The following is a 26872-nucleotide window of genomic DNA, read 5'->3' as shown; positions in this document are numbered from 1 at the left end:
TAAAGGCAGATAATGTGTGGTTTTATGACCATTTCTTATCTATGTTTGCTATTTTGATCTTCAAAGATTTTGTGCACTGTCTACTGGCTGAAAACAAATACTTGTGATCCTCCTAAATTAATGTGGTTGAATTACTTGATGTGAAAATTTCATTTTTTTCCCTTGGTGAGGGCATTTTATTGCAGCATTGTGTTTTTTCTTTATTTCAGATGCTCCCAAGTTTGTGTCAAATCAGACCACATATTATTCATGGGAAGGAAACTCTATCAACATAAGTTGTGACATCATGGCTAACCCACAAGCGTCAGTCAGATGGAGTAAAGAAAAAACACCTCTACCTACAAAGGAAATGGCCAATGTAAACATCTATAATACTGGAAAGAAAATGCTATTAGAGGTAAAAGAATCAGAGTTAGGTTTACATTCATGATAACTAGTCCCAAATTATGCACTGTGATAATACATATGAAAATTGCAATGTTACTGCTTAATTTCTGTGTGAGAAAACACACTTTGGGTTAAATGTCAGAAATATTTTTTTCTTTTTTTTTTTTTTTGCGGGGGGAGCTGCATATTTTTCCTTCTTTTCTGCAATGGTTTCTGCAACTTTAACTAGGATGATAATAAAATTCTGAATAACTTCATCTTGCCACTCCCAAACAGACTCTTAGAGTCAATGGAGGAGTAAAGGCATATAACTAAAATGTGGAAGGTGTCGGGGATGTCTGGAATAGCATTTTTCCTTTTCGTTTTGTTCTTATCTTTATTAAGAGAAAATAAATCAGCTGCCAAGTTTGTGCTTTCTTGCCTTGTCTCTTTCTTTAACTTGATAAACCATGATTTAAACAAGTAATAGCTTGAATCCTGTTTTCTGATTTTTATAAGAATGCAAAGTGATCTTTGACCTGGATCTTAGTTAAGAAGCTATGACAACAGTCTTCTTTAGTAATTTGTATGCTGTATGCCATTCCTATACATTTATTTTTCCCCTTTATTGCTCTCTTTCTCTCTCTGTGTCTCTCTATTTATATATATATTTGCATATATACATCTCTCTCTTTCTCTCTCTCTCTCTATATATATATATCTAGCTATATATATATATATATATATATATATATATAGATATATAGATATATATATATATATATATATATATATATATAGATATATATATATATATATATATATATATATATATATGCATATGAATATCCATATCTATCTATCTATCTATCTATATATATATATATATATATATATATATATATATATATATATATTCATCTCTCAAGCTCAGAAATCCGAAACATTGAATTTCATATGATCAAGACCATATGATCAATATTTCAGAATATCAAAATTCTGAAACAAATCAAAAAAAAAAAAAAAAAACAACAATTTAAATGTTTCTGCAGGGCAGCAAGCCCCCCTGCAAACCCCACACCGCCACTACTTAAATATTCCAACTACTAGATCGCACTACAGCTAGGAAAAGGGAAATTTCCCATTCCGCACTGTATGCAGATCTCCGTTCACAATGTCTTTATTCCAGACATTCTATCATATGGTAAGTGTCTATATATATATATATATATATATATATATATATATATATATATATATATATATATATATATATATATATATATATATGTGTGTGTGTGTTTTTGTTTTGTTTTGTTTTTGTTTGTTTGTTTGTTTGTTTTTCTGTCCAAGGCACATTTGAGAAAACAGATTAATGTTTAATTGTTTTTGTAGCAGTATTAACTCAGCAAGCTTGGTAATTCTTTCGAACTTTTTTTTTATTTACAGTCATGAGTTAACTGTTTTACATTTACATAAACTTAATCAGGTATACATAACAGATCTTTTGACATAAATTACCATCATAAGACATTGCTAAATCTTCATTTATTGATAGGAAGCCATTTCAGAAACACATGAAGATTCAGACTATGCCAGGTACTGTTCGTGAACAGATCTTTAACTGTTCAAAATGCATCATATTCTGTGTTTCCCAGGTGAATACCTCAAGATTGCAGTCAAAACAATCTTGTACCCCATCTCCATATTCATAAACAGATCAGTCACTGAACAACAGATTCCAACCCTCTGGAAAATCTCCCATATAATACCAATACACAAAGGCAGCAACTCCACAGACATGTCAAACTACCAGCAAATTGCCATACTATCTCCCTTATCAGAAGTCCTTGAGAGATGTGTACATTTCCAAATACTTAACTATTTGCTGTCTAACAATCTTTGGCTGAAACACAACATGATTTCTGCACGAACCATTGTACCACTACCATCCTGATCAGTTTCACCAGTACCATAATTCAAGACTGGAATAAAGGTAATCTTGTCTCTACCATCTTGTTGGATCTCTCCAAGGCCTTTGATATGGTCTCTCACTCTAAACTGTTAACCACACTCTCTGAACAAAAACTCCACAACTCCACACTATCTTGGTTTAAAGACTATCTCTCAAATTGTCAACAAGGCATTAAATGGGAAAACACCATATCCCATCTTCTCCCTGTAAACTTAGGTGTTCCACAGGGATCCTTTCTTGGAACCCTACTCTTCACCACTTTTACCAACAACCTACATAAAGCCACCTTCCATGCCAACTTTGTCCAATATGCTGATGATTCTACCCTAATCTGCTCTGTGCCATGTCTCCAGCAGTTACACCTATTACACCAAATCACCCAAGAATCCTTTACAGCAATAAAAATTGGCTATCTGACTCACGACTAATACTCACCCCAAAGAAAGCCCAGCTGATGCTATTCTCCTCATCTGAAGCTTCAGACCCAGTTCCCTTGTTTAAAATGACATCATTCAGTAACACCCCATCACACCAGTCACACACACTAAATTATTAGGAGCAATCATAGATCACAATATGAAATTTGACAAGTATGTAGCTCAAACCATCAGAAAAGTTCACAAAAAACTAGGTACCCTCTAAAGATGCCAAAATTACCTAACCTCTGATATCAAAGTCACCATTGCAAGAACCCACCAACTCTCCATACTGCTCTATGCCTCCCCAGTATTAATCAACCTAAATAAAGCTGACCTTAACAAACAAACTCTCTGCTTTAACAAAATATCAAATATCAAATACTAACTGTCTGCTATAACAAAATATCAACTCAGCCTCCAGATGCCACCATTGTCAATTCCTTAAAAAATTATCCTGGCTGGAACTACAAAATCTTTAACCAAGTTGCAATAGCCCATTAAATCCTCTATAAGCCCAAAAAGTCCCCAGCCCTACAAGGGCTATTGCATGCCTATACCAGCTATTGACCACTAAGAAGTACCAACGAAGCACTGGTTGAAATTTCTCAAAGTAATTATAACTCTGGAGACTCCCTGTATGCAAATGCTGTCACAAAAACATGGAAACACTCTTCTGCTTGAAATCCGATCACTAGACAGCATACATAACTTTAAGCACCTCCTAAACTCTTACTTATCCAACTCATGGGTATGCTCCTGCTCTTGTTCTGGGTGAATTTTGTCAATTTACCTACTCCCACCTTTTATCTTTTTCTCTCAGAAATGTATCTTACACAACTATTAATCCACAAAAAGAAAAATAATTATTAGTATACTTTTTGTTCTGCATAATCTTATGATCGACTGTTTCTGGTTACTGATGCATCTACTATATATTCACTACATTCTACGTTTTCTATTACTGTAAGGAGGTTCCCCCCCCCCCCCCCGCTAAAAACAGGCAGCTCGGACACTTCCTGGTCAAGAAATGTAAAATAAAAATAGTGAGGTCATTAGATACGCTAGGGTAAGAAAGAAATTGCAGAATATTCTGGCATTTTGGAAACACTACAGACATCCTGCAAAGATAGTTTCATTTGAGGAATATCTCTAAAATTTGTTGGAATCTTCTTTCCATTATGATATTCATATTCTTGTACTTTTTATTATTAGTTTCAGGAACAGCTGGGCTTTCAAAGCTGAAATGTTATTGCACTGTATTGGCATGCTCTTTTGTCCAAGCACTAATTTATTTTATTTCATTTATTTGACATTTGTTTATCAGATATTTGTTTACAGATGTCTGGGATAATATCCCATTTTCAGGGGAGGCCCAGGCGGAAAAGCTACACTTTGATATACTATGGTTACAGTTAAATAAACTTATTACATAGTCAAATACATAAACATGACATATTAGCTAAATAAAAACTCAGCTTCAGTGCATACAGTGTGAACCTATACATACATAGTGCAAATATTTGGACAGCTATAACAAGTTGAAAAATGACACTTTTGATAGATAAAGCAGTCACAAATTGCAGTTTATAGGGATGGCATTAAACTGAGTATACTCTTTAGAACCGAGATGACTAGGTAACATAGCCTAAGCAAAATACATTTGATCTTTGTCTAAGAAATAGATTTTACTAATTCACCCTTACTCAACATAGTAAAAGTATGCTAGTGGTAAGGGAGGGAGTAGTTCAGTCTGGGGTACTGCAGGAGCAGAGACAGGTTTATTCAGGTAATCTTTTAGTAGTAGTTTGAAGACAGAGAGGTTAGACGTAGATCTAATTTGCAGAGGGGGTAGAATTCTATTTTTTAGTGACACAGTATTTCTAGAGACTATGGTGAGATGATTTGCATGGTTCATGTATGCTGAGAAGATCATCATCATCTTCTTTTGGCTGTTCCTGTTAGGGGTCGCCACAGCAGATCATCTGTTTCCATTTCTTCCTGTCCTCTGCATCTTGCTCTGTTACACCAACCACCTGCATGTCCTCTCACCACATCTGTAAACCTTATATTAGGCCTTCCTCTTTTCCTGTTACCTGGTAGTTTCATCCTTAGCATCTTTTTCCCAATATTCTCAGCATCCCTCCTCAGCACATGTCCAAACCAACGTAATCTTGCCTCTCTGGCTTTGTCTCCAAACCTTCCAACCTGAGCTGACCCTCTAATATACTTATTCCTAATCCTGTCCACCCTCGTCACACCCAGTGCAAATCTTAACATCTTTAACTCTGCCACATCCAGCTCTAACTCCTGCCTTTTTGTCAATGTCACTGTCACCAACCCATATAACATAGCTGGTCTCACTACCCTCTTGTAGACCTTCCCTTTCACTCTTACTGGTACTCATCTGTCACAAATCACTCCTGACACTCTTCTCCACCCACTCCATCCTGCCTGTACTCTCTTCTATATGTATGCTGAGAAGATGTTGTTCATTATATCAAAGTAGTCTATTAGGGTGACAGGAACTGTAAATAGGAATAAAAGCAGAGCAATCATCAGTTTTGTGAATAATGTTGTGCGTGCATATAAACTGTATGTAATCTAAGTGATGAGATAGTTTGAGCCAATTCAAGTCCGTAAGAACTATACAGTGGTGGCTGCAGTATTACTTGTGGGTGGCAAAGTTTGCAACCTTATTATATCATGCCACCATCTTGTTTTTAACTGTAACACAAAGGTTGGTTAGGATGGGTGTGCAGTATAAGATAGATGTGAGAAAGTAGGAGGAGGCAAGAAGTGGTGGAGGTTTTCTGGTTTTGCTAAGGACGTTTTTATGCCTGAAGAGCATTCCTAATTTTTTATTTGCTTTTTCATTTTATTTTGAACATGCAGGTCAAATTTACAGTTATCTATAATAACTCCAAGAAATTTTTTATGGAGACAACTTCAATTTCAGTTTTGTTTAGTGAAAAGATTTTGAAATTCATCAAGCATATGTGATTTGGGGAAAATGGCAACAACTTTTTTTTTTTTTTTTTTTTTTTTTTTTTTTTTTATGTTTGAGTAGTAGCTGGCTATTATGAAGCATTTCTCATTTGAAGAAAAAGCTTCTTGTGTGATATGGAGGAGTTAAGGCAGGCAGCACATAAAAGAGGAGCATCATTAGCATATTATATGAGAGGCTGGACCTATGGAGGTATAGAGGTCTTTGATAAAGATATTAAAGAGGATGGGACCAAGAATAAAGCCTTGGGGTACACCACTGGAAACTTGCAGGAATGGAGAGAGAGAGCATTTTGCCATTTTACATACTGAACCTTGTCAGATAACTAACTATTGAACAACATTAATGAAAAGGGGGTAGTCCAAGTTGAGACAGTTTATACAGGAGTTTATGGTGAGAAACTGTATCAAAAGGTCTAGGCTGGTCGAATAATAAATAGGAGACAAGGTTAGTTTGTGAGTGAATGACAGGAGGGCAGCATTGGTACTGCGTGCTGGGCAGCAGCCATATTTGGCGGATGTTAAGATCCGTTCTTGTAGAAGATAATGAAAGGAGCTGCTTATGAATGCATATTTCAAGAATTGTTTCGAGAGGTGACCCAAAAGTTAGAGACATCAGCCAAGATGCCACCATTATGAACAGGGATAATATAGGATTTGTTCCCCATAGTGAGAATATATATGCAAGTATTGATCTGTTGATAAGGATTAAGACTGGGTATGCTATGGTATTGGCAGCTATCTTTAGGTATTTAGGTGGGAGGTTGTCAGCTGCAGTGGAGCAAGGTTTGAGATTAAGAAGAAGTCCTAAGTGGAAGTTGCTAGTAATGGATATGCAGGATAAATTATTTTCAAATGGGTATGCTGAGGCTGAGAGAGGGTAAAGGAAGTGGCACTGCAGTATCTATGGTGTTTAGACAGTGCTGGTTTTGGTCTTAACTGTTGTTTGCTGAGCACCTCAGAGGTATATATGAAAATCAGGGATGGGGCAAGAGCCTCTTTCAGGTGGTGCAGGAGTCAGCACTTACCAGTAAAATCAAATGCTTACACTGATTTAAAATATTTTCCATATGAATATTTGCAGTGTTGTTTGCAAATTAAAAGTTTTATATGAATTCTGTTCTATTTCGACTGAGTATTACAACATATTTCACATTAGATCCTAACTTTCCTGCAAATGGTGATTTATGTCAACAATTTCCACATTGTTTGGTAAAGAATCTACCCCTTTCCTTGTTCTGTTTATGCTAATTTCAAACAGGTTTATTCCTTAATCTTTTGCAGGTTGTATTTGTCACACCTTATGTACAGTTTTTGAATAAAAATAGATCAGACTAGTTCCAACTGAAAGCTTAAAATAAATACAATATAAAAATACAATGCAATGAAGTATAAACTAAAATCTTAACTGAGCCACTCCTTGCCTCTTAGGGATATTCATTAAAAATGCAACTCTAGTATAAGTGAAAATGGAGACAATTTTTTTAAAGTGTGTTAAAACTCACCATTTAGAAATGGAATGAAAAAAAAGATTATATATAAAATTAAATAAAACAAAATATAAGTTGTACGTCTTTTAAATGAATTATGTAGCCCCTGCAAAAGTAATCACTTTGATCCAGTGGTGGCTGGTGACTTCAAATCAAAGGGGGGCTGCAGGAGAAAGCTGAATGGGTGGGGTCAATGGGAAGGAGTGCGGCCAACTAGAAACAGTAACTTTAATTAAATACGCTGCCCTGGGCGCCAAACCGTTATTATGAGAGTCCAATCAAGACAAAATGAAGTGTAGAAGAAAAAAAACATTTCAATGCATTGACTGCATGACAGCTTACTTAATATCTAGATGGAAACAAAAAGGTTCTGAGGTATGAAAAAAATAAATTACTTTTTAAATACATTATTGGAATGCCAGTCAAAATCAGGTATAAGAAAAACAAGCAGCACTCAACTCAAACCACTTCTCCTTGCACTGCAGTTCTAATTATAATTTATATTCAGCTTTATAAAGTACCAAGTACCATGCTGAAAGTAGCAATTTCTGTGATACCCCCACTTGTAAAAATGTTTCTTATCCAGAAAAGAACTGCTGCCTGATAACAACTATCTACTTGTTTCATGGGGAAAACATGATCAAAGTAAAAAATGAAAAGCAAACAAGAAACAAGCTCAAGATACATTGCTTAAAGGATTACTGTACAGGTAATGGGCCACACATGATAGCCTGGCATTATGTTTGGTTTACAGGTAAAGCCTGCAAAGATGACTGCAAGTCTCCAACAAATGTAATGAGCTTCTTAAAATAATGTAATCCTGTCCTTTATTACAAATGCTGTCATATGCATTTCAATACCCAAGGCTTATACATTATCTAGTTATGTAAGTATTCTCTGCATGGCAACAACAGAAAGGCTTTCAATGTTGGCAATTCTTTAACAGTATGCTTATTAAAGCTTACTTGCATCTTAAAATCTCAGACAAGCTTACCTGATGGTCATTAAAGCATTGCTAATTAAACACAGAGCAACAGGCACTTTCCGAGTAATAATAAGCATAAATCAACAGTATAAAAATATGACAGAAACCAGAACATTCTGAAAAATCAAGGGCAGAAGAAAAGTAGCACTTGTGTCTACCTTGGATGGGGGATACTCTGCAAATTTACACTGCGTAACTGCTCCTTGCCTTGCTTGGACACATCCAGAGTCACTACATGGGGGAGTGGGGTGCAACAAGTATGTCACAATTTGAAATGTCTCTGGCTGACTGTGATGGCCCTGACACATTTGTCATACCTCTCAACCTCAGAACAAGAAATATCGACAGAGCCATACATAGAAGTGGGACAAAGGCCCAAAAATAAGGATAATTTTTAAATATTGCTCTTATAAACTTAGAAAGATAATAGAATAGTAGGTCTTGCATTAGTATGAATTTTCTGAATGGTATGAAATCTGAAACTCAGATGTCTGTCATTATTTTCTAACTTCAGTCTTTAATGATTTGCCACTAGTTTGCCAAAAAGCACAATTTTATGAAAAATGGACCGAAAATGTGATGCAAAAATATAAAATATCCATACAATACAGCTGGGAACCTGTCAAAGAAGGGACATTTTTTTTAATATTAGTACTGCTAACCTGAGCAGCTGACAAAATAAAAGAATCTACATGCATTTCTGAAATAAAAGGAATCTAGAACTATGATTATTACAGTTATTTCTTAACTGTAAGCCTTCCACGTTTTCTTCCAATATTGCTATTTTGCAGCGGGATTATTAGGGGAAGAGCAACATTTTGAGACATAATTGGGGATAGTTGAGAGGTCTGAGAGGTTTGGATATGCCTAATTCTATAAGGCAATTTATTTGCACGTACCTCTGAACTTTGCAGCACAAGAAATCTGGAAAAAGCCACATTTGGGGGGGGGGGGGCAAAAGACCAAAAAACAGGGACACATTGTAAACATTGCTTGCATAATGTTGGAAAATTATTAGAATAAAATGCTGTTTCACGCCATACATTTTACTGCCAAGTATTGAACCCAGGACCCTGTGCAAAACAGTCACAACAACATACCACTATGCCAAATAATCTGTTTTATGAAAGAAAGGAAGACTGAAACTTAAATGGCTACCATTTAGTGAATTTAGTTCTCACCATAGCTGGCAACATCTAACACAAAACACCTGAACAAAGCCAATTATGGAGGAATACAGCCCCCAAACATATTCAGTGAGTTCAGTTATCACCATAGGTCTCAACCTTGGCAAAAAAACCTGGATGAAGCCAATAATGGGGGAATACAGTCCAAAAAATAGGGACAAATTTCAAATATCCATTGAGGACACTAGATCAAACCCATGGAGAACATACAGACTCCACACAGAAGGCACCACAGCCAAGAATCAAACCAGACATCCTGTAGTTGTCAGACAACAATGCTACCACTGCACCACTGGCTGCATTAAGAATCAAAAATACAGAAATCACAGATTTTATGAAGAACAGAACAGAACAAATATGAGGGAAAAATCTGCAATTTTTTTTTTACAAATGGTGGTAGGTAGGCAACTCATGCTCTTGCCACTTGGACCCAAGGTACAGAGTTCAAGCTTAATTCTCTACTCACCACCATGTAGCAACTGGGGCCTTACACACAAGCTCTACTGAGTAATGCAAAAATAGTTATGTATGTGATCTTATGCAAATGCTTTTTAATAAAAAAACATTTTACCCCTTTTGAGCAGCTTAGTGGCTTTGTTTGCTGAAGAACATATCATAGAAAGAAATTCAGTCAATTAACGTCATCAGGTCGAAAGGTGGTTGATACCATTATATTTGTGTACAGCAGATCACATAATGGTTAGGTTTTGTGTTGGGTAATGCTAAGTGAATATAGTTCTATATGCAAACGAGCTCTTTCCAGAACATGTTAGCTCATTTTTACTACAACATAACATGTAAGGTAGCATAGCATGTCTGAATACAATCTGGATTTTATATGCTACCTTTCTATGTTAACTTATGACCCTGGTAGTCTAGAATAGGTACTGCTTCCTAATTCTTTGATGCATTATCCCATTCTGCCCTGTATTTCCCAAAAAAGAAGCAATTACTGACTTTCTAACCAATTTATTGCTATAATATGACACTTCTCCAAGAATGAAACTTCAAATAAAGTTATAGACCATAAAACTCAGAAACAGCATAAACTCATGTTACTATCAAGGCCATACTGACAGAGTCACATGACAGAAAGCTCTGCCAGACTGCCTCACTTACTTTTCAGCCAAAAGGTCACCTCACCATGATCATTAGTGAAACTTGCCTTTATACACACACAGCATCTGTACAGAGCTTAGTTCCTTATTCTGAAGCTGGAGTGACCCAGGTAAGGGATAGCAAGACTGAACAAGAGGGAAGGTTGCAAAGTGACTGACCCTCCCCTAAAAAAGGAAGGGAGGGAGGAGAGTGGAGGGGTTAAACTCTGTTGCTTCCTGTTGAAATGATGGTGATAGTAATAGACCTGGTCATGAAATACAGCTCTTTCACAAGCTGCATGCCACCTCACCCCCATGAAGCAGATGGAAAAAATAGTTTGTAGCAGAAGTCTCAGTTGTTCTTTTCTACCCCACATTCCCCCAACAAAATAACAAACACAATCACTGACTTTGTGACCAGTTTATTACTATAGTACAATACTTTTCCAAAAATGAAACTTCATCTAAACAAATAGAACATATAACTCAGAAGAAGCATAAACCATGTTACTAACAAGGCTGTACTTACAGGGTCACATGATAGAGAGATCTGCTGGTCCAGCCTGCCTCTTTTTCAGCTAAGTGGCCTCCTTACCATGCCAACTTGAGAAACTTGCTATTTCCTACAGCTTACATTTCTCTGTCCTGAAGTCGGAGTGACCAAGAAAAGGGACATGGGAGTGAAAAAAGGAAAGTTTTTTCAGTGACTGCCCACTGGGCTGCACTTATGCTTCCTGCCCTCTCCTCACTTTCCTGTTCATAATAAACCACACATGCCAAGCAGCATTTAACAATTCCAAGAAAAGCTTAATACATTTTTAAACTAGCTCTGCAAAACTTTTTAAAATTACACACTTTTTTAAAACAAAGGATTACAGGGATAACAATTTAATCGAACAGCGAGCCAGACTGACATTAAATAAATCCAAACCTATATCAGGCAGGTATACCCCATCACCCAGAGAACAAATTACATGCTTATCAGCAAGTTTCCTTTGTTCAGTCACTCCAAAACCCAACTGAGGGTTGTACTAGCCACCCTATTATCCTGAATTTGCAAGTTGAATCTGATGCTTTATAGGAAACAGCAGCCCTTGCTCACAATGATCTTGGAACAATCGACAAGCAGACAACCAGTAGGCAAGGGAAGATTCGCTGAATGTTCACAATGTATATCATGATGAACAAAAGAAGCCTACAGATAGGTACTGTCACAATGTCATTGCCCCCTGTGTGGATGATAAATATATGTGGCTGGCAAATATTCACTAAAAACAGATATAACACTAGCTCACACACAGACACACACACACACACACACACACACACACACACACACACACACACACACACACACAATCCTCACCTAGAATGGCTGCGAGACCTTCCAACATCGGGAAAATAAATCCAGCCTGCGACTGACATCGGGAAATAATTCCAATCCTGCATCCATCCGCCTGGAGTGAGCTCCTCAACCGCGCAAGCTAGCAATAAAAGAAATCCATCCTCACCCACGCAAGCTAATGATAAATTCTCCGGTCATCGCGAGACAAACCTCACCTTTCTCCCGATTGGTTCCAGCTACGCAAATCTCTCCTGATTGGTCTAGCCTGCAGAAGGAGCAGTCCGGGAGCTCTTCTGTTTTGTGTGGTTATCACCACACAGACTTCTGGGCATTTGTGGGGCAGAGATGCTTTTTCCCTTATCCAGACTGCTTGACAAAGCAGTCTGGAGTTCTTCTGGGTTCCGACCAGTGCGTGTGTGCATGCATGGACTTCCAGGATTCATAGTTAACTGTTTTTTTTTTACTTTTCTTTTTTTTTTGTTTTCTAGGTGGGTTTTCATTTTGTTTTCTAGGTGGGAGGGCTGCAGACCTGCCGTCCTATAGCACGAGCAACCCCTGCTTTGATCTTTTTCTCTAGTATTCTTTGTATGGAAGCAGAATCAATATGAGAAATTTCTAGTTTTATAAAATAATGTGACAATCGCAGATCAATCAGTATTAGTTTGGGTGTTTGGGGGAAGTTTGTAGTATTTAAAATTATATCTTATTTTTCTTTTTCTGCTACCTGACTTCCTGCCACTCATCAGCTGCCGTTGACTCTTCCAACAATTAGTTTCTAACTGGAATGGGAGCCATCACCAGCGCATTTATTCTCTTACAAAGCAAAAAACAATTGCAGGTTTGTCATTCAGACAGTCGTCAGGGACCCCATTCCTGGCTTCAGAAACCCTTAACATCCCTCAGTAGATTCTTCACTACTATAGCTGTCATTCATGCTTTTAAGAGGTTCATAGAGAAAGAAGAAAACAAAAAAACAGCACTTCAAACAGAAATCTGTCAATTTGGTGCAATGTAATGAAGCCTTAGCAAGAATCCAGAAAATCTAACAGTGATTAGCAATTGGTGCACTAAAAAAGTTGGGAAAAGGATGGGAGGTGTGAGAGTTAAATACAGGCTTGACTATCTTGGGTGGAGGGGGGGTGGGCCAGAAGATGTTTCACCAATGCCAGTGCAGACTTGCATTCAATACAGCCATACCCAGAGATGTGGGGTCTGTTTCACAAGCCTGTAATGGTAACCCTCATTAGCACATGGGTAGGGTAATTCACATATGGGTGAGGATGGTGTAGGTCAGCAAATTTAGCCACTAAGGAATGGGGGTAGAGCTTAAAATATAAATCTCCAGAACACAAATAACTGCAGTGAATAATAATAATAATGAGCTTGAAACCAAAAAACAATAACGTTTTTCTCAAACAGCCAGCACGAAGGAGACTCAGACACAAATGATATTTGAGCACTTTTATTCACTTTCTTGTACAAAGAACTTCTTCAGAATGAAACAAGTAACTTCTTTTCCACATTTTAAACTCAACTGCATAAATCACGTGACTACCTGAGCCAGTAGAAACAATGAAGCAATTAACTGATAAAAGTTCTAAAAGCAACAGTGTATCTAAAATACAAAATATGCTTCCGCAAAAATGCAGCAATGATAAAACACAACACTTAGTACTATTAAAGTCGCTGTGCTAATAAAAAGCATTTGATACTGAAAAATTCATTCAAGCCTGTTTTTTATCGGCCTGTAATTTAATCTGCTATTGTGTTTCTCGGCACTCGGGCAGTGTGTTAAAATCACCAAAAAAATTGTTTAAACTTACTGTATCCAAAACAAAAAAGAAGCAGGGAGATGCAATAAGCCCTACATGGTCACTTTTTACTGTCTAAGCATCATGGTGCAACGTGCACATGCTAGCAATGAAATTTAGATTCAGTAAGCGCTGTGTAGAGGAACACACCCCTACACAAACAAAGTAAACACCTTGGCATGCTAATTACAGCATAAGCAACTGAACTGCATGCCAATCAACCCATCCAATACAGTGGAGCTATTCAGCAAGCTATAAAGCATCTGTGTAGACTATGTGCAGGTTTTTCCTGTGAATGCCAAAACTTTTGAAATATAGTCATGGAAAGGAGACGACACAGACAGAATGTTAGCGACCAATTTATGCTTTAATTCATCTGTATGTGTTACTGGCTAAAGCCAGTGCTGCTGCTGCCAATAGGCCTAGACTGAGAAGTAGAAGAGTTTTCAAGCCCTATTTAGCATTTCACAGCCTACATGATGTGGAAATTGTAGAGTGCTACAGGGTGGACAGGGACACACTACATGAACTCTGCAACCTTTGCTGTCCTCAACTGAGGGAAACCCATCCAAGTGGAGACAAAGGTATACATAGACCTTAGAAACTTAGCTACAGGTACCTTTCAGTGACCAACAGTTGACATGGTGGGGGTATCACAGATATCAGCATCCAGGATTCTCCACCAATTCCTGAAAGCTATGCTCCAATATGCCAGTGACCATATATGTTTTCCCGTAGTTCTTAGAGGGAGAGTCAGAAATATGTAGAAGTTCTACCACATAACACACTATCCTGAAGTACTGGGTGCCATAGATTGCACACATATGGAAATGAAAGCACCACCTGCAGAACAGGATAAGCTCTACATAAACATAAAGGGCTACCTCTCTGTCAACTGCCAAGTCGTGTGCAATGTCAAGGGAATCAACTTGAAAGTGTGTGCTGGTAACCCTGGCAGTTACCATGACTCATATATCTGGTACACCTCCCAAATGTACAAAATGCTTGCTAGGGAGGATATCCCACTGTGCCATTTACTGGAGGATGCAGGCTATGCACTGGAACTGTGGCTGATGAAAACCATCAGAAATGCATACACACCCATGGAAGAATGCCATAATGAGGCATACACTCAAACCAGAAATATCGCAGAGTATTTGTCTGGACTGCTGAAGTCATGGTTCTATTGCCTACATACATCTGGGGTAACCCTGCAGTACAATCCATGGACATGTGCAGAAACACTTCTGTATATATCATGCTGCACAATATAATTCTAAGGAAACAGCTTCAACAGGATCAGCAAGGGGAAGAAGCACACATTCCATCAACAATGCCAAGGTCACTGGAGCCACAGGCAGATGAGGAGTCAGACAGGGAAGCACCAGCTGCTATGGGTGTAGGCAGAAGAAGGCATGCTCATTATGCCCTCACATTGGGAAAAGAGACAACGCATAGGGCACTCACGCACCACATAGGGCCCCTAAACAGTCCCTTCCATCTGGAAGCAATTTTACATCCTTCCAATACACAAAGGAGGAAACTCCATAGATATAACTATTTTTAGACCCATAGCCATACTCTCACCACTCTCCAGAATTCTGGGAAAGTGTATACACAATCAAGTCTTACACTACCTTCTGCAAGAAAATCTACTCACACCTAACCAACATGGCTTTCGTCCCATGCACAGCACTACAACAGTTCTCCTGTCTTTCCTAAACTCTGTATCACTAGCTGGAGACAGTAACAGACTTATTTCCTGTCTCTTCATTGACCTCTTCAAAGCCTTTGATACAGTCTCTTATAAACTCCTTCTCCTTAAACTAGAAAACTTACACTTCTCTCCATCCATCATATCTTAGTTTAACAGCTATCTCTCTGATAGAATCCAATCAGTCAAATGGCTCTCAGATTTCTCCCCTCTTCTTCCTGTTAAAACGGGTATTCCACAAGGCTCCATCCTTGGGCCACTTCTTTTTAACATCTTTACCAACCTTCTCTATTCATCCTGTCCTGGATCCTCACTGATACAATATGCAGATGATTCTACACTTATCACTATTGCCGTATCACCAACTCAACTAAAATCACGCACACAGTCCTCTTTTAACTCTGTAGAAAACTGGCTATCTGAAAATCAACTTATACTTAATCCAAAGAAAACCAAATTACTACTCTTTCTCCCTAAAAGCCTTAACCACATAAAGTCTTCCTTCTCTATATTGTCACAAAATAGCACTCAAATACAGGTGGACACCAATTCAAAACTCTTAGGTGTTACTATTGATGATAGACTAACCTTTGATTTACACGTCAATAATAATATCCGAAAAATACATCTCAAGCTAGGTCTCCTCTATAGAAACAAAAAATATCTTAACAAAACAGCAAAACTACCCCTTTCAAATGCCTACCTTTTACCTGCATTACTCTATAGGTCCCAAATTCTTACCAGCCTCAACACTGGACTACTAAACAAGTTAGAAACAATTTATAATAGGATTGCCAGATTTGATGCCCAAAATTCTTACAAGTCCCATCACTGTCTCTCACTAAAAAAACTGAATTGTCTAGAATTACCTGACCTGCTTCAGTATAATCACTTTCAGATTATTCACTCCATTCTCTACAAACCCTCTTTCTGTCCAACTATCTCATCTCTAATCTCTCATTACCTACTCGCTAGATTATTCCGCAGTTCTGAACAAGGTCTACTAAAAATCTACAACCAAGGACCAAAATGGGTCACTTAATCTATAGCTTTAACCCTTCCAAGGCCTGGAATAACCTACCACTAGATATAAGATCCCTTCAACATCCCAATTAATTCAAAACCGCTAGAAAAAAATACCATAATGAAAAATGGGCCTGCCAATGTAATTATCCCCTTTAAACACCCCCTATAACCTTCTATTTCCCTTCTCTCTTCCTTCCTTTCAATAAACAACCTTACTACTTTATCTTCTCCTCTTGCTACATCACTGTACAAACATAACTAGTAAAATATTTTGGCTATGTAACTATTGCACTATTATGTAAATAATACGTAATTATGAATGTATCCCTCTGATGAATGCATTTCTGTATGTATTTCACTTGCCACAGTGTGATGTATGACATTGTAATGCAATAATGTGTGGTACTGATGAATGTATTCTATATGTATTCAATATGTAAAATTTCTATTTTTCTGTTGGAGCTTTACTCCTCAGGCCTCTGCTGAAAATGGGCAATTGTAGCCCAGTCGGATAAAACCAGTCAACAACTATAAAATAAATAATAATAATAATAATAATAAATGAATAAATAAATAAATAAAACCTTCCTCCTACTCACACACATATAGTAACATTGATGCCAGATAACTCATACAACCTTTACCTCCCCATGTCTTGGATGTGTACTGCTTGCAACAGACAGAGTCAGCCCTAAACTAAAACTGTGGCAAATGTTGCATTTATAAGGCAAGTCATGATCCTGGAGTTTATTGTTTAATAATATAAATGTGTGGTATATCCTTGTATTTAATTACTTGGTGTGGTAAGCAAATAAAAGGTGGGAGATTTGTACAGAAATTAACTTAACATGTGGCAGCAGAGACTTATATGACTTATATGTGTCCATTGCTAAGTATTAGGCCTCAGGCATCAAAGATTCAAACAGTCATACCTCTCAAATGTACTGAGAACCCTGAGTTTAGCACTATACATTTATACTGGAAAATCATTAAATCAAGACATTAGAAAGTAATAATACACATTGCAGTTTCTGACTTCACAGTCCTCACAAGCTCATTCACTCTAACGTTGGGAAATTTTGATGCTATCAACTGTCTAACTTTCCGAAGCCAGTATAAGTCAAAGCTAAACCTACCAGTTCAACAACACAAATGCAGGTATTCTAAGCACTGAGTTAGCTAGTCACCCTGAGTATCAGACACAAAGCTTATGTATCCCTGAATCCAAAAGACAGAAAACAGAGATATGGCTCAAGTATCATCATTTGTATAAGGTATCATGTGGGGGGGGGCAGGAAGCCTATGCTAACACAAAAGGTCAATGAGTGTGCGTGAGTAAGAAAGAGAAGCAAGCAGACATTTGGATAAACCAACAAATGGCCAATGAGACAGAATGAGTAACTGTTGTGTGTGTGTGTGTGTCTGTAGGAGTCCTCTAGGTGAAATTTGTGTGTGAGTGTCTGCATGAATGCAGTCAAGCTCTGCACTGGCTCTACATTTTGGTATGTTGGACAGGTGTGAGCCATGAATGATAGAGGTGGCAGTTCATCGTTGTCATCCCTGTCCATGACAAATGTCTCTGCCAGGAGTTGCACTGGCATGTCATGACAAATGTCTCTGCCAGGAGTTGTACTGACATGTCCACCCCCATGGTCAAATGCAGTGCTGCTACCTAAATGCAGCTGATGTCTGCTGAAAAAGCTCTCTTCACTGGGATGCCTAGGATGCCTAGCACCATGACCCCATGGCCTGCCACATCTGAGTGTGGACAGCATACTCATTGATGGAGCACTGGAAGTACTGTCACACAGGACAAAAATGAATACCTACACTACTATAGTCCAACATATGCTAACAAAGTAATAGTGCCACCACTATTACAGACAGTACAGCAATGCACACAACAGACCTGACATCAACAGAACACACAAATATTTATTTAAATTGCTCAGCAGTACTGACATATAAATGTTTGGCTTACCATCTGCAGATGAGACACTGCTCTGCAATCCATATGACCCTGGAGGAAGTTAAGCAAGAGGAAAAGGAAACATCACAATTAAAAGTAACACAGGGGTAATAATTATACCCCTTTATATGTCCATTATCTATACTTTCAACAAGAACATGGCTGACATCTCCAGTCTTAGCTAATAATTATAGCAATTTTCAATCCGCCCAAAAAATGACATATGACATAGAAGTAACTTATTAATTTCAATTGTTTTACTAACAGTATTAAACTGTTGAGATACCAAAACCTACATGGAAGCTCCTCCGCTTGTTTGCTGTCTCTGAAACTATTATTCTGACATCAAGCACATGCTGTACTGCACTCTCCTAGGAGCTGTCTGGATCCCTGATATTTGCCAGGAACTCAATATTGGGTGTTAGTGGTCACTCCCTAGCAGGCCATCCCCCAGTGACCATGTGGTTATGGCCCACTTAAACTGCTATCCTATGTGTAGGTGTGATCATGTCAATGGCCCTGTGGTGCACCTTCTCATATGTCCTGCCATGGCCATAGACAGCATTCAGATTGTCCACTATCTTTTGTCAAATTTGTATCCTACCTGTCACATCTCCCTGTCCTCTTTCCAGCAGAAAAGTACCATGTTGCCTAAAGGCATCCACTATAACTTGGTTCTCAGCATTGGTGAAGAGGGGTCTCCGAGGATTGACATGCCAAGGTGACATACCCATAGGTGTCTTAAAATACAACAGAAGGATAATATACAAAAGTATCATATAACTACTAAATAATTGTTTCTAGATAACACAGAAAGGTAGCCACTCAGTACTACCCCCTAGAGAAACATACAATAGTATATGGATGTGAAATATGAACAACAGACAAGATGCAAAACAAGGAAAGTAACCAGAGCAGCATATCCTTGTTTGTACCATAACAGTAACTCGCCTTTGCTCCCACCCAAAGGAACAGAAAAATCACACATTTTGCTAACAAACAATCTTTGAAATGATAAAAGTGCTATCAAAGTAACTGTTCATGAAACATTTCTATGTATTTGTCACACAGCATTTCATTTTCATGTATTAGAATCATGTTTATCTCTGAAATTACTTGACAAACATGCCCATGCCATCAGTATACTTCTAGCTAATACATACAGATAAAAGTGTAAATATCTTTGCTTCAGATTTTTCTTAAATACATTCCAGCATATGCAGTATGTATCTGACAAAATGGAAGCATACTTTCTGAAGTGCAATACTCCTCTGTACAGATATCACCTGAAAAAATAGCTTATGTGCAGTTTTACCACCATTAACAAGTCTCACCACCAGTTTGCCTAGCTACATGGTTGCCTTTTTATATGGTGTAGATTCAGAGCTTTTAGCATGGAGAATATGCAAATAAAGGTGTGACCTCTTTAGAATTGCTGAATCTCAAATATTTGGATAAGTGTAGAAGATGTAAACATAGTGCAGGCATTATCTCAGTGTCTGTCTTTATTGGATTGCAACTATGCATGATTAGTGGTTGGGAGAAGGAAATCACAACAGCACTGCAGGCTGCCTTACTTCCACTGGGTGTGTCAGGTTAGATCTACAAAGTGTTAGATGTACATTTAGAACTGCAAATAAGCAGCACACAATTCACAGGTTGTGCTCCTTGACATCAAATGTGCCCTTCATTTGTTGGTAGCTGCATGTGATATTATTTCCACTTAAAATCCTCACACACTTTAAGGCCAATGATATATAATGACTTATACACTGCATGTCTCAGATTTCTGGTCAGATAAATAAAGAATGGCCAACAAATAAAGAAATGTAAGGCAGATCTGTATATTTGGAAGCAGTAATCATGGCAGGTTGTGTGATCACTACTAAATAATTGTTTCCAGATAAAATAGAAAGGTAGCCACTTAGTATAACCTCCTGGAGAAGCATACAACAGTCTATAGATGTGAAATATGAATGATAGGCAGGATGCAAAACAAGGAGAGTAACTAGAGCAACATATCCTTATTTGTAGAACACTGAAAATGAGTAAAGCAATACCTATTATACACTGGAGTCCTTTGCAGTAAAAAATAATGAATATATATATAAAATGAAAAGAAGTGCAAAGGTATGGCTCCAGAATATCAATGTAGCATAGAAAGGTCCATGAAAAAATCAAATAAATCGAATAAAACCAGTGATTTCGAGCAGCTCTGCTTTATTAACACACACACGCGCTTTCACAATAGCTTCATCAGGTGCATGAGTAATCCTACAAAACTAATGACAGTGTTCCTATAAAACCTCTTTTACATAAAAGAATTTTATGTAGATGAACATTCTCATGTTCTAGTTTTTTATATGTTTTTATGTGTTTTTATTTAGATATTTTTCAAGTAATAATAATACATGATTCATATGTTTTAACTTTGATGTGTTTTTAAATTTTAATTGGTGTCATGTGATGTTGCTTAGTATATAAGGTGTAGTTTTGTAGGATTACTCATGGACCTGATGAAGCTATTGTGAAAGCGCTTGTGGGTGTTAATAAAGCAGAGCTGCTCGAAATCATTGGATTTATTTGATTTATTTGATTTTTTTCATGGACTTTTCTATGCTACATTGATATTCTGGAGCCATACCTTTGCAGTTCTTTTCATTTTATATATATCCTTATTTGTGCTATAACAGTAACTCACCTTTGCTCCCCCTAAAGGAACAATCTATCCTTGTTTATGCCATAATAGCAATTTACCTTTGCCACCCCCTCCAGGAGAACAGTGTGTCCTTGTTTGTGCCTTAGCAGTAACTCACCTTTGCTCCCCCAAAATAAAAGAAAAATGACACATTTTGTTAATAAACCATCTTTGAAATGCTAAAAGTGCTATTAAAGAACTGTTCATGAAACATTTCTACATATTTATCACATACATACCTCTCAACTGTACAGATATTTGCAGAATCCCAGATTTTTGGTCCATTTTCCATAAAATTGTGGGTTCCTATAAAATTAGTGGCAAATCATTAAAGACTGAAGCTGCAAAATAATGACAGGCATTTGAGTTTCAGACTTTATGCCCTTCAGAAATGTCATGCTAATGCAAAACATGTTATTCTATTAAATTTCTAACTTTGTAAGAGCAACACTTAAAACTGTCACAATTTTTGGGCTTTTGTCTGACTTTTATTTATGGTTTTATCCAGATTTCTTGATCTAAGAGGTTGAGAGGTATGATTACACAGCATTTCATTTTCATGTATTGGAATCATGTATACCACTGAAATGGCTGACAAACATTCCTATGCCATCAGTATACTTCTAACTAATGAATACAGATAAAAGTGTACAAATCTTTGCTTTAGGTTTTTCTTAAATGCATTCCAGTATGTGCAGTATGTACCCGACCAAATGGAAACATACATTCTGAAGTTCAGTGCTCCTCTGTACTGATATATCCTGAAGAAATAGCTTATGTGCAGTCTTTCCAAGATTAACTAGTCTCCTCACCATCAGTTTGCTTGGCTGCATGGTTGCCTTTTTATATGGTGTAGATTCAGGGCATTTAGCATGGTGAAGATGCAGATAAAGGTGTGAACTCATTAGATTTGCTGAATCCCAAATACTTGGATCTGTATAGGTGATGTAAGCATAGTGCAGGTGCTCCCTCAGTGTTTGTATTTAATGGATTGCAAATGTGAATTATTAGTGGTTGGGAGAAGGAAAATACAACAGCATTGCAGGCTGTCTTACTTCTACTGGGTGTGTCAGGTTAGTTCTACAAAGTGTTAGATGTAAGGTTATGCATGTAAATAAGCAGGACACAGTTCACATGTTGTGTTTCTTAACATTGAGACTTCCCCTCCATTTGTTAGCAACTGCATATGATATTATTTCAAATAATATCCTCAGACATTTTAAGGCCAATGATATACAATGGCGTACATACTTCATGTCTCAGATTACTGGTCAGATAAATGAAGAATGGCCAGCAAACACAGAAAAGTCAGTCAGAGCTGTATATTTGGAAGCAGTAATCATGACAGGTTGTGTGATCACTTATCCCAACCTTCTTGTGTCAAGAGGTGTAAGTATAGGACTGCAATACACATGGACCTGTGTTCAAAAACAGGATATTCCATACACTTTTACTTTTGTTCTGCTTCCCATTATAGTCACTCTCACTTATAACACTTGGGATACTGGAGCTGATATTAATTATATGTATAAGGGCTTAAACAATAGTATTATGTCAGTTATTTCATTCTTTGTCTATGTATTATAACAGTTATCAGATGTATGAATGTGGGTATACTATGTACTATATTCCTGTTAAGCATAATGCTGCTGTCTCGACTGGCATGACCTTCACATTTTCCTAACATGCATTCACAAATGCCTGTAAAACCAATAACATTGGAGTTCTAATTGCTCTTATGTAATGTCTCAATTCTGCTATCCACTTACCATCATGCAAATGCATTGCTTAGGGGTGCACACTGCTAGGCAACAAATTTGGGGATGTTAAGTGGAGTGCAAAAGTTTCAAATGGTCTGAAAACTACCAGTAAATGTGATAACTGAAATTGGTGGAAAAGCATCAGTTTCCGTTGCTCTAGATCCACAGCAGACATGTCAGGCATTTGTGGAGAACATGCCAGGTGTAGGGCACAGAGTTTGTGTGTCCAGGAGTCCAATATTTTTATTGTACTCCTAGTTAAAAACCACACTGGCAGGCTCCTGAAGGGGGACTATTTGGCTCCTAGTGTAAGTAGGAGGCTTGTGATAGTTTAGCCTGGGCTGTATCCAGTGCAACCTGTATATGGTGCAATGGGATGTAATGTAGACAACATTATAATGACCTATGGAGGAGGAAGAGGGATACCCTCAACCACTGGATTGAGGAATTTAGGACTGAGGACATCCCACTCTTTTGTAAGTATCATCTACAGAGAGTACTTGTAAGACTTAGAAAGCTGAATAAAGGCAAGACTGGCATTCATAATGGTCTTTTGTTCTGTTTGTTTTTTTTCCACAGCTGCCAGTGACCATGAGTGCAATGTCCAAATCTATGGGACTAGATTGGTGAGGATGAGGGAAGCATGTGGTATGTATGCAGCAGAAGAGTACTGTTATTGTAGTATTAAAAGTTAAAGGTAGCTTTATTGGTATTTTACAGAACTGTATCTAATCAAGCATGCACATCTCAACTATAAAAGCAAACATGCATGTATTAGTCTGTAGCTCAAACCAAGAGTACAGTATTAAACTTTAGTCAGAGGTTGTGTGTTCAAATAACACACTTCCCAACTATGCAATACTGTTAATTCTTCAATAATATTTAAAGTAAAACCTATATACCACTATTGGTATTTACAATTGCACTGCTGTAAACTGTAATCTGTATAACTGGAACACACATATGTGCAATATATGCACATGTTAAGGATTATTTGCTGCAATCTGTAGTATAATATGCATTTGTTAGGAGGTGGTAGTCCTAATTGCAAAGGTTAAGACAGTAGAGTCAAATAATTGCATTAATTAATTGTCTGTCACATATAAAGGTACTAATCTTATCTCTTTTTTATCTCACCCCAGCCCTTATCTGTCTTTTTAATTTTATTTTCATTTTATTTCATATTATTTATAATAAAATATTTTTGTGTAATTTATTTTATTTTATGAACTTTTTTATTTTTATATTTTATTTTATTGTAAACATTTTTTTATTTTATTTGTATTTTATTATTTATTTATTTATTTTTAATTGTAGTATGTGTCATCAAAATGTAATCATACCTCCCAATTGTACTGAATTGTTCGGTTTTTACTGAGTATTGGGGTTCAAATAATGGGGTGCCATGATTCCCGAGTGGCACCCCTTCATTTCCGATTTTTTTTCCAGCTGTTTTTAATTTTTTTCTTTCGTGCCTTTTTGAGCTGACGTCATCACTTGTGTGATGACATCAGTGCCTTCAGCCTGTTGGAATTGAGCTCAAGGGCTCACATCCTTTCCAGCTGTTCGAATGGAGCTGTGACCGCGAAAACAATCGCTGCTGCAGAGCTTTGGCTGTTTTCGCTTTTGCTGGTGGAGTTATGTGCATTCTGCACATATGAAACGAATGACTGCTGCTGGAGAGCTTTGGCTGTTTTTGCTTTTGCTGGTGGAGTTATCTGCATGGAGTAAATGACTGCTGTGCTGCTGCAGAGCTTTGGCTGTTTTAGTGAGAGGAATGTGGTTGTGTAAGTAACCAGAAAATATCCCATTAATTTACCTTCCAATGATATATTTTGGCTTAGTGATATTTTAATGTTTTGCTTTTTAAAGAAAGCTAACTGAATTTGAATACAAGCTAAATGTGTAGTAGGTTGGAAGCGTTTTAGTACCATTTTCGTAGGTGGAGGAACTTTTAATGTATGCGGTATGAGACTGGCTGTTTAATTCTTGTACCTCAGTCTCATAATAGTTGGGTTTATTATAAACATTGTGTGTGTGTAGAATTTGCAGAACAAGTTTTTTGTATTCTGTAAGTCTTGCTGTTGTGTATTTGCTGTAGCCTGTATAAGAGGCTTGATCAAGTAATGTACTTGGCCGTTTAAGTATATTTTCGCTCTTGTATTCTGAAGAACAGAGTGTGTGGGAATACAAAATGTTTTATAAATTGTTGGCTTGTGCCAACACAGTCCGCTGTCCTAAAAATGAGGCTGAGAGTGCTGGATTAGTTGGAGGATGACACAAGGGGAAATTCTGTGTATGTTTGCGAACGCTGTCTGCTGATGTAGCTCATTTTAGAAGTGATGTCTGTAGCAGATGCTGACTTATCTGCAGTGCAGATTAAAAACAAGTTATAGTTCTAATGAGCATGCGGACATAATGTTTTGGTAGTGTTTTCCGTTAATGCAGGCGGTGTGTTTCTTCCTTCCAATTTACTCACTGACTTCTAGGGTTGCTAGACACTTGTTGGACTCTCTTCTATTTAGAGAACAAAACAAAAATGTAAAATATAAAAACCTTCAATGTTGACACTTAAAATGTTTTAAAAATATCAGTTTGAGTGAAATATTAAAATAACAGTAAGGGGGTATTTCAAAGATCTTTTAAATTAAGACATTATTATAAGTTTAAATAAGGCCTACTTTTTTAATTTTTCAGCGACAAGCTCAGTTCTGTTTTCAGTGGTGATAAGGGACCATTCCTGTGATGAAGTGATTTGTTAGAGTCATACTATACGTTTATGCAGGTCGTAGCACTCAAATTCAGTTCAACAGGATATAGGTCATTTGTTGCTTGGTGACAACTGATGTGATATAATGCTGGCAAACGTGTAATATTGGACTTCCTTAGACAATCTCGCAAAGCACATTCGTACATCTCCTTACCAACACTAAGTGATATACATTAAATAAAAATAACAACTTATGCATTTAAAAATCATTTTGGTCATTAGTGAAAAAGCACTTTAACTAGATCTTCTCTGAAGAGATTTATATCAGAAATGTAAAGTCCCTAGCCACCACCACTTGTGAATTTATGCCTCATATTTTGTTCTATTCAATTCCTCATTACATCTGTGGTTTTCAGAATTTTTGTGGCAAATCACTGAAGGATTGAATTCACTAAACACTGACAGGCATTTGAATTTCAGACTTCATATTCTTTAGAAAATAAATGGTAACACAACTTTTTATTCAGTCTTCCTGTCTTTCAGGAAACTACTGATTTGGCACAGTGGTATGTTTCTCTGACTGTAGTGCACAGGGTCCTGGCTGGACTCAAGACTTGGCAGTGAAATGCATGGTGGTAACACATTTTATTCTAGCAACTTTCCAAAATTATACAAGCAGTGTTTAAAACGTGTCCCTGATTTTTGGCCTTTTGTCCCCCCCTCAAAAAAAAAAAATAAAATTGAAAATAAGTGTGAGAAGCTGTGCAAGATGCCTATGGCTTACACTACTGTCATTTTATTTATATATATATCTATATATATATATATATATATATATAATATATATTTTGTGTGTGTGGAAGTAGACTTTTATGATAAAAATGTTCTGAATTGAGCAGTTTTATCATTATTGGTTCATGCATTTTGTTGCAATGCCTACTGGAAAAATGTTTAAACAATTAATTTAAAATGCACTCTAACTTAAGTCTAACAAGTGGGCTGTATTATACAAATAATATAATTTAATAAAGTCTGCAAGGTGTATCAAATAATGCATGCATGTTTCTTGTTTTGTGTGCAAGGGGCCTATGATTTGAAAACAGTCCAAAGGTAATCTTTATCCACCACTGGCCAGATGCATTTTCTTTGGATGTGGTGTGGGTTTCAATGCTGTTTCAATGAATGTGAGTTTCAAGGGCAGAGAAGTTTTAATGCCAAGTCTATTTTCATTGTGAGACAGTCTTGCTTTGTTTAGATAATATAATATAGTGTTGTGCATTGTGCTATAAAATGTAAAAATAAAATCCAAATAATTAC

At 37.1% G+C, this 26872-nt stretch overlaps 1 protein-coding gene across 1 annotated transcript in view; it reads left to right on the top strand.

The window, feature by feature from the left end:
• Window positions 1-26872, top strand: part of NCAM2 (neural cell adhesion molecule 2) — a 2742482-nt gene that overhangs the window by 1448577 nt on the left and 1267033 nt on the right. Inside the window, exon 10 of the mRNA XM_044072021.1 lies at window positions 210-397. Within this exon, the coding sequence (XP_043927956.1) occupies window positions 210-397 (188 nt within the window). The remainder of the gene's footprint in view (window positions 1-209; window positions 398-26872) is intronic.

This window comes from Protopterus annectens, chromosome 5.part0 (genome assembly GCF_019279795.1).
Source record: "Protopterus annectens isolate FY-2018-M chromosome 5.part0, PAN1.0, whole genome shotgun sequence".
Classification (NCBI taxonomy): Eukaryota; Metazoa; Chordata; order Ceratodontiformes; family Protopteridae; genus Protopterus; species Protopterus annectens.
Note: the sequence above shows the minus strand (reverse complement) of the source record. Positions and strands in the feature narration are given on the sequence as shown.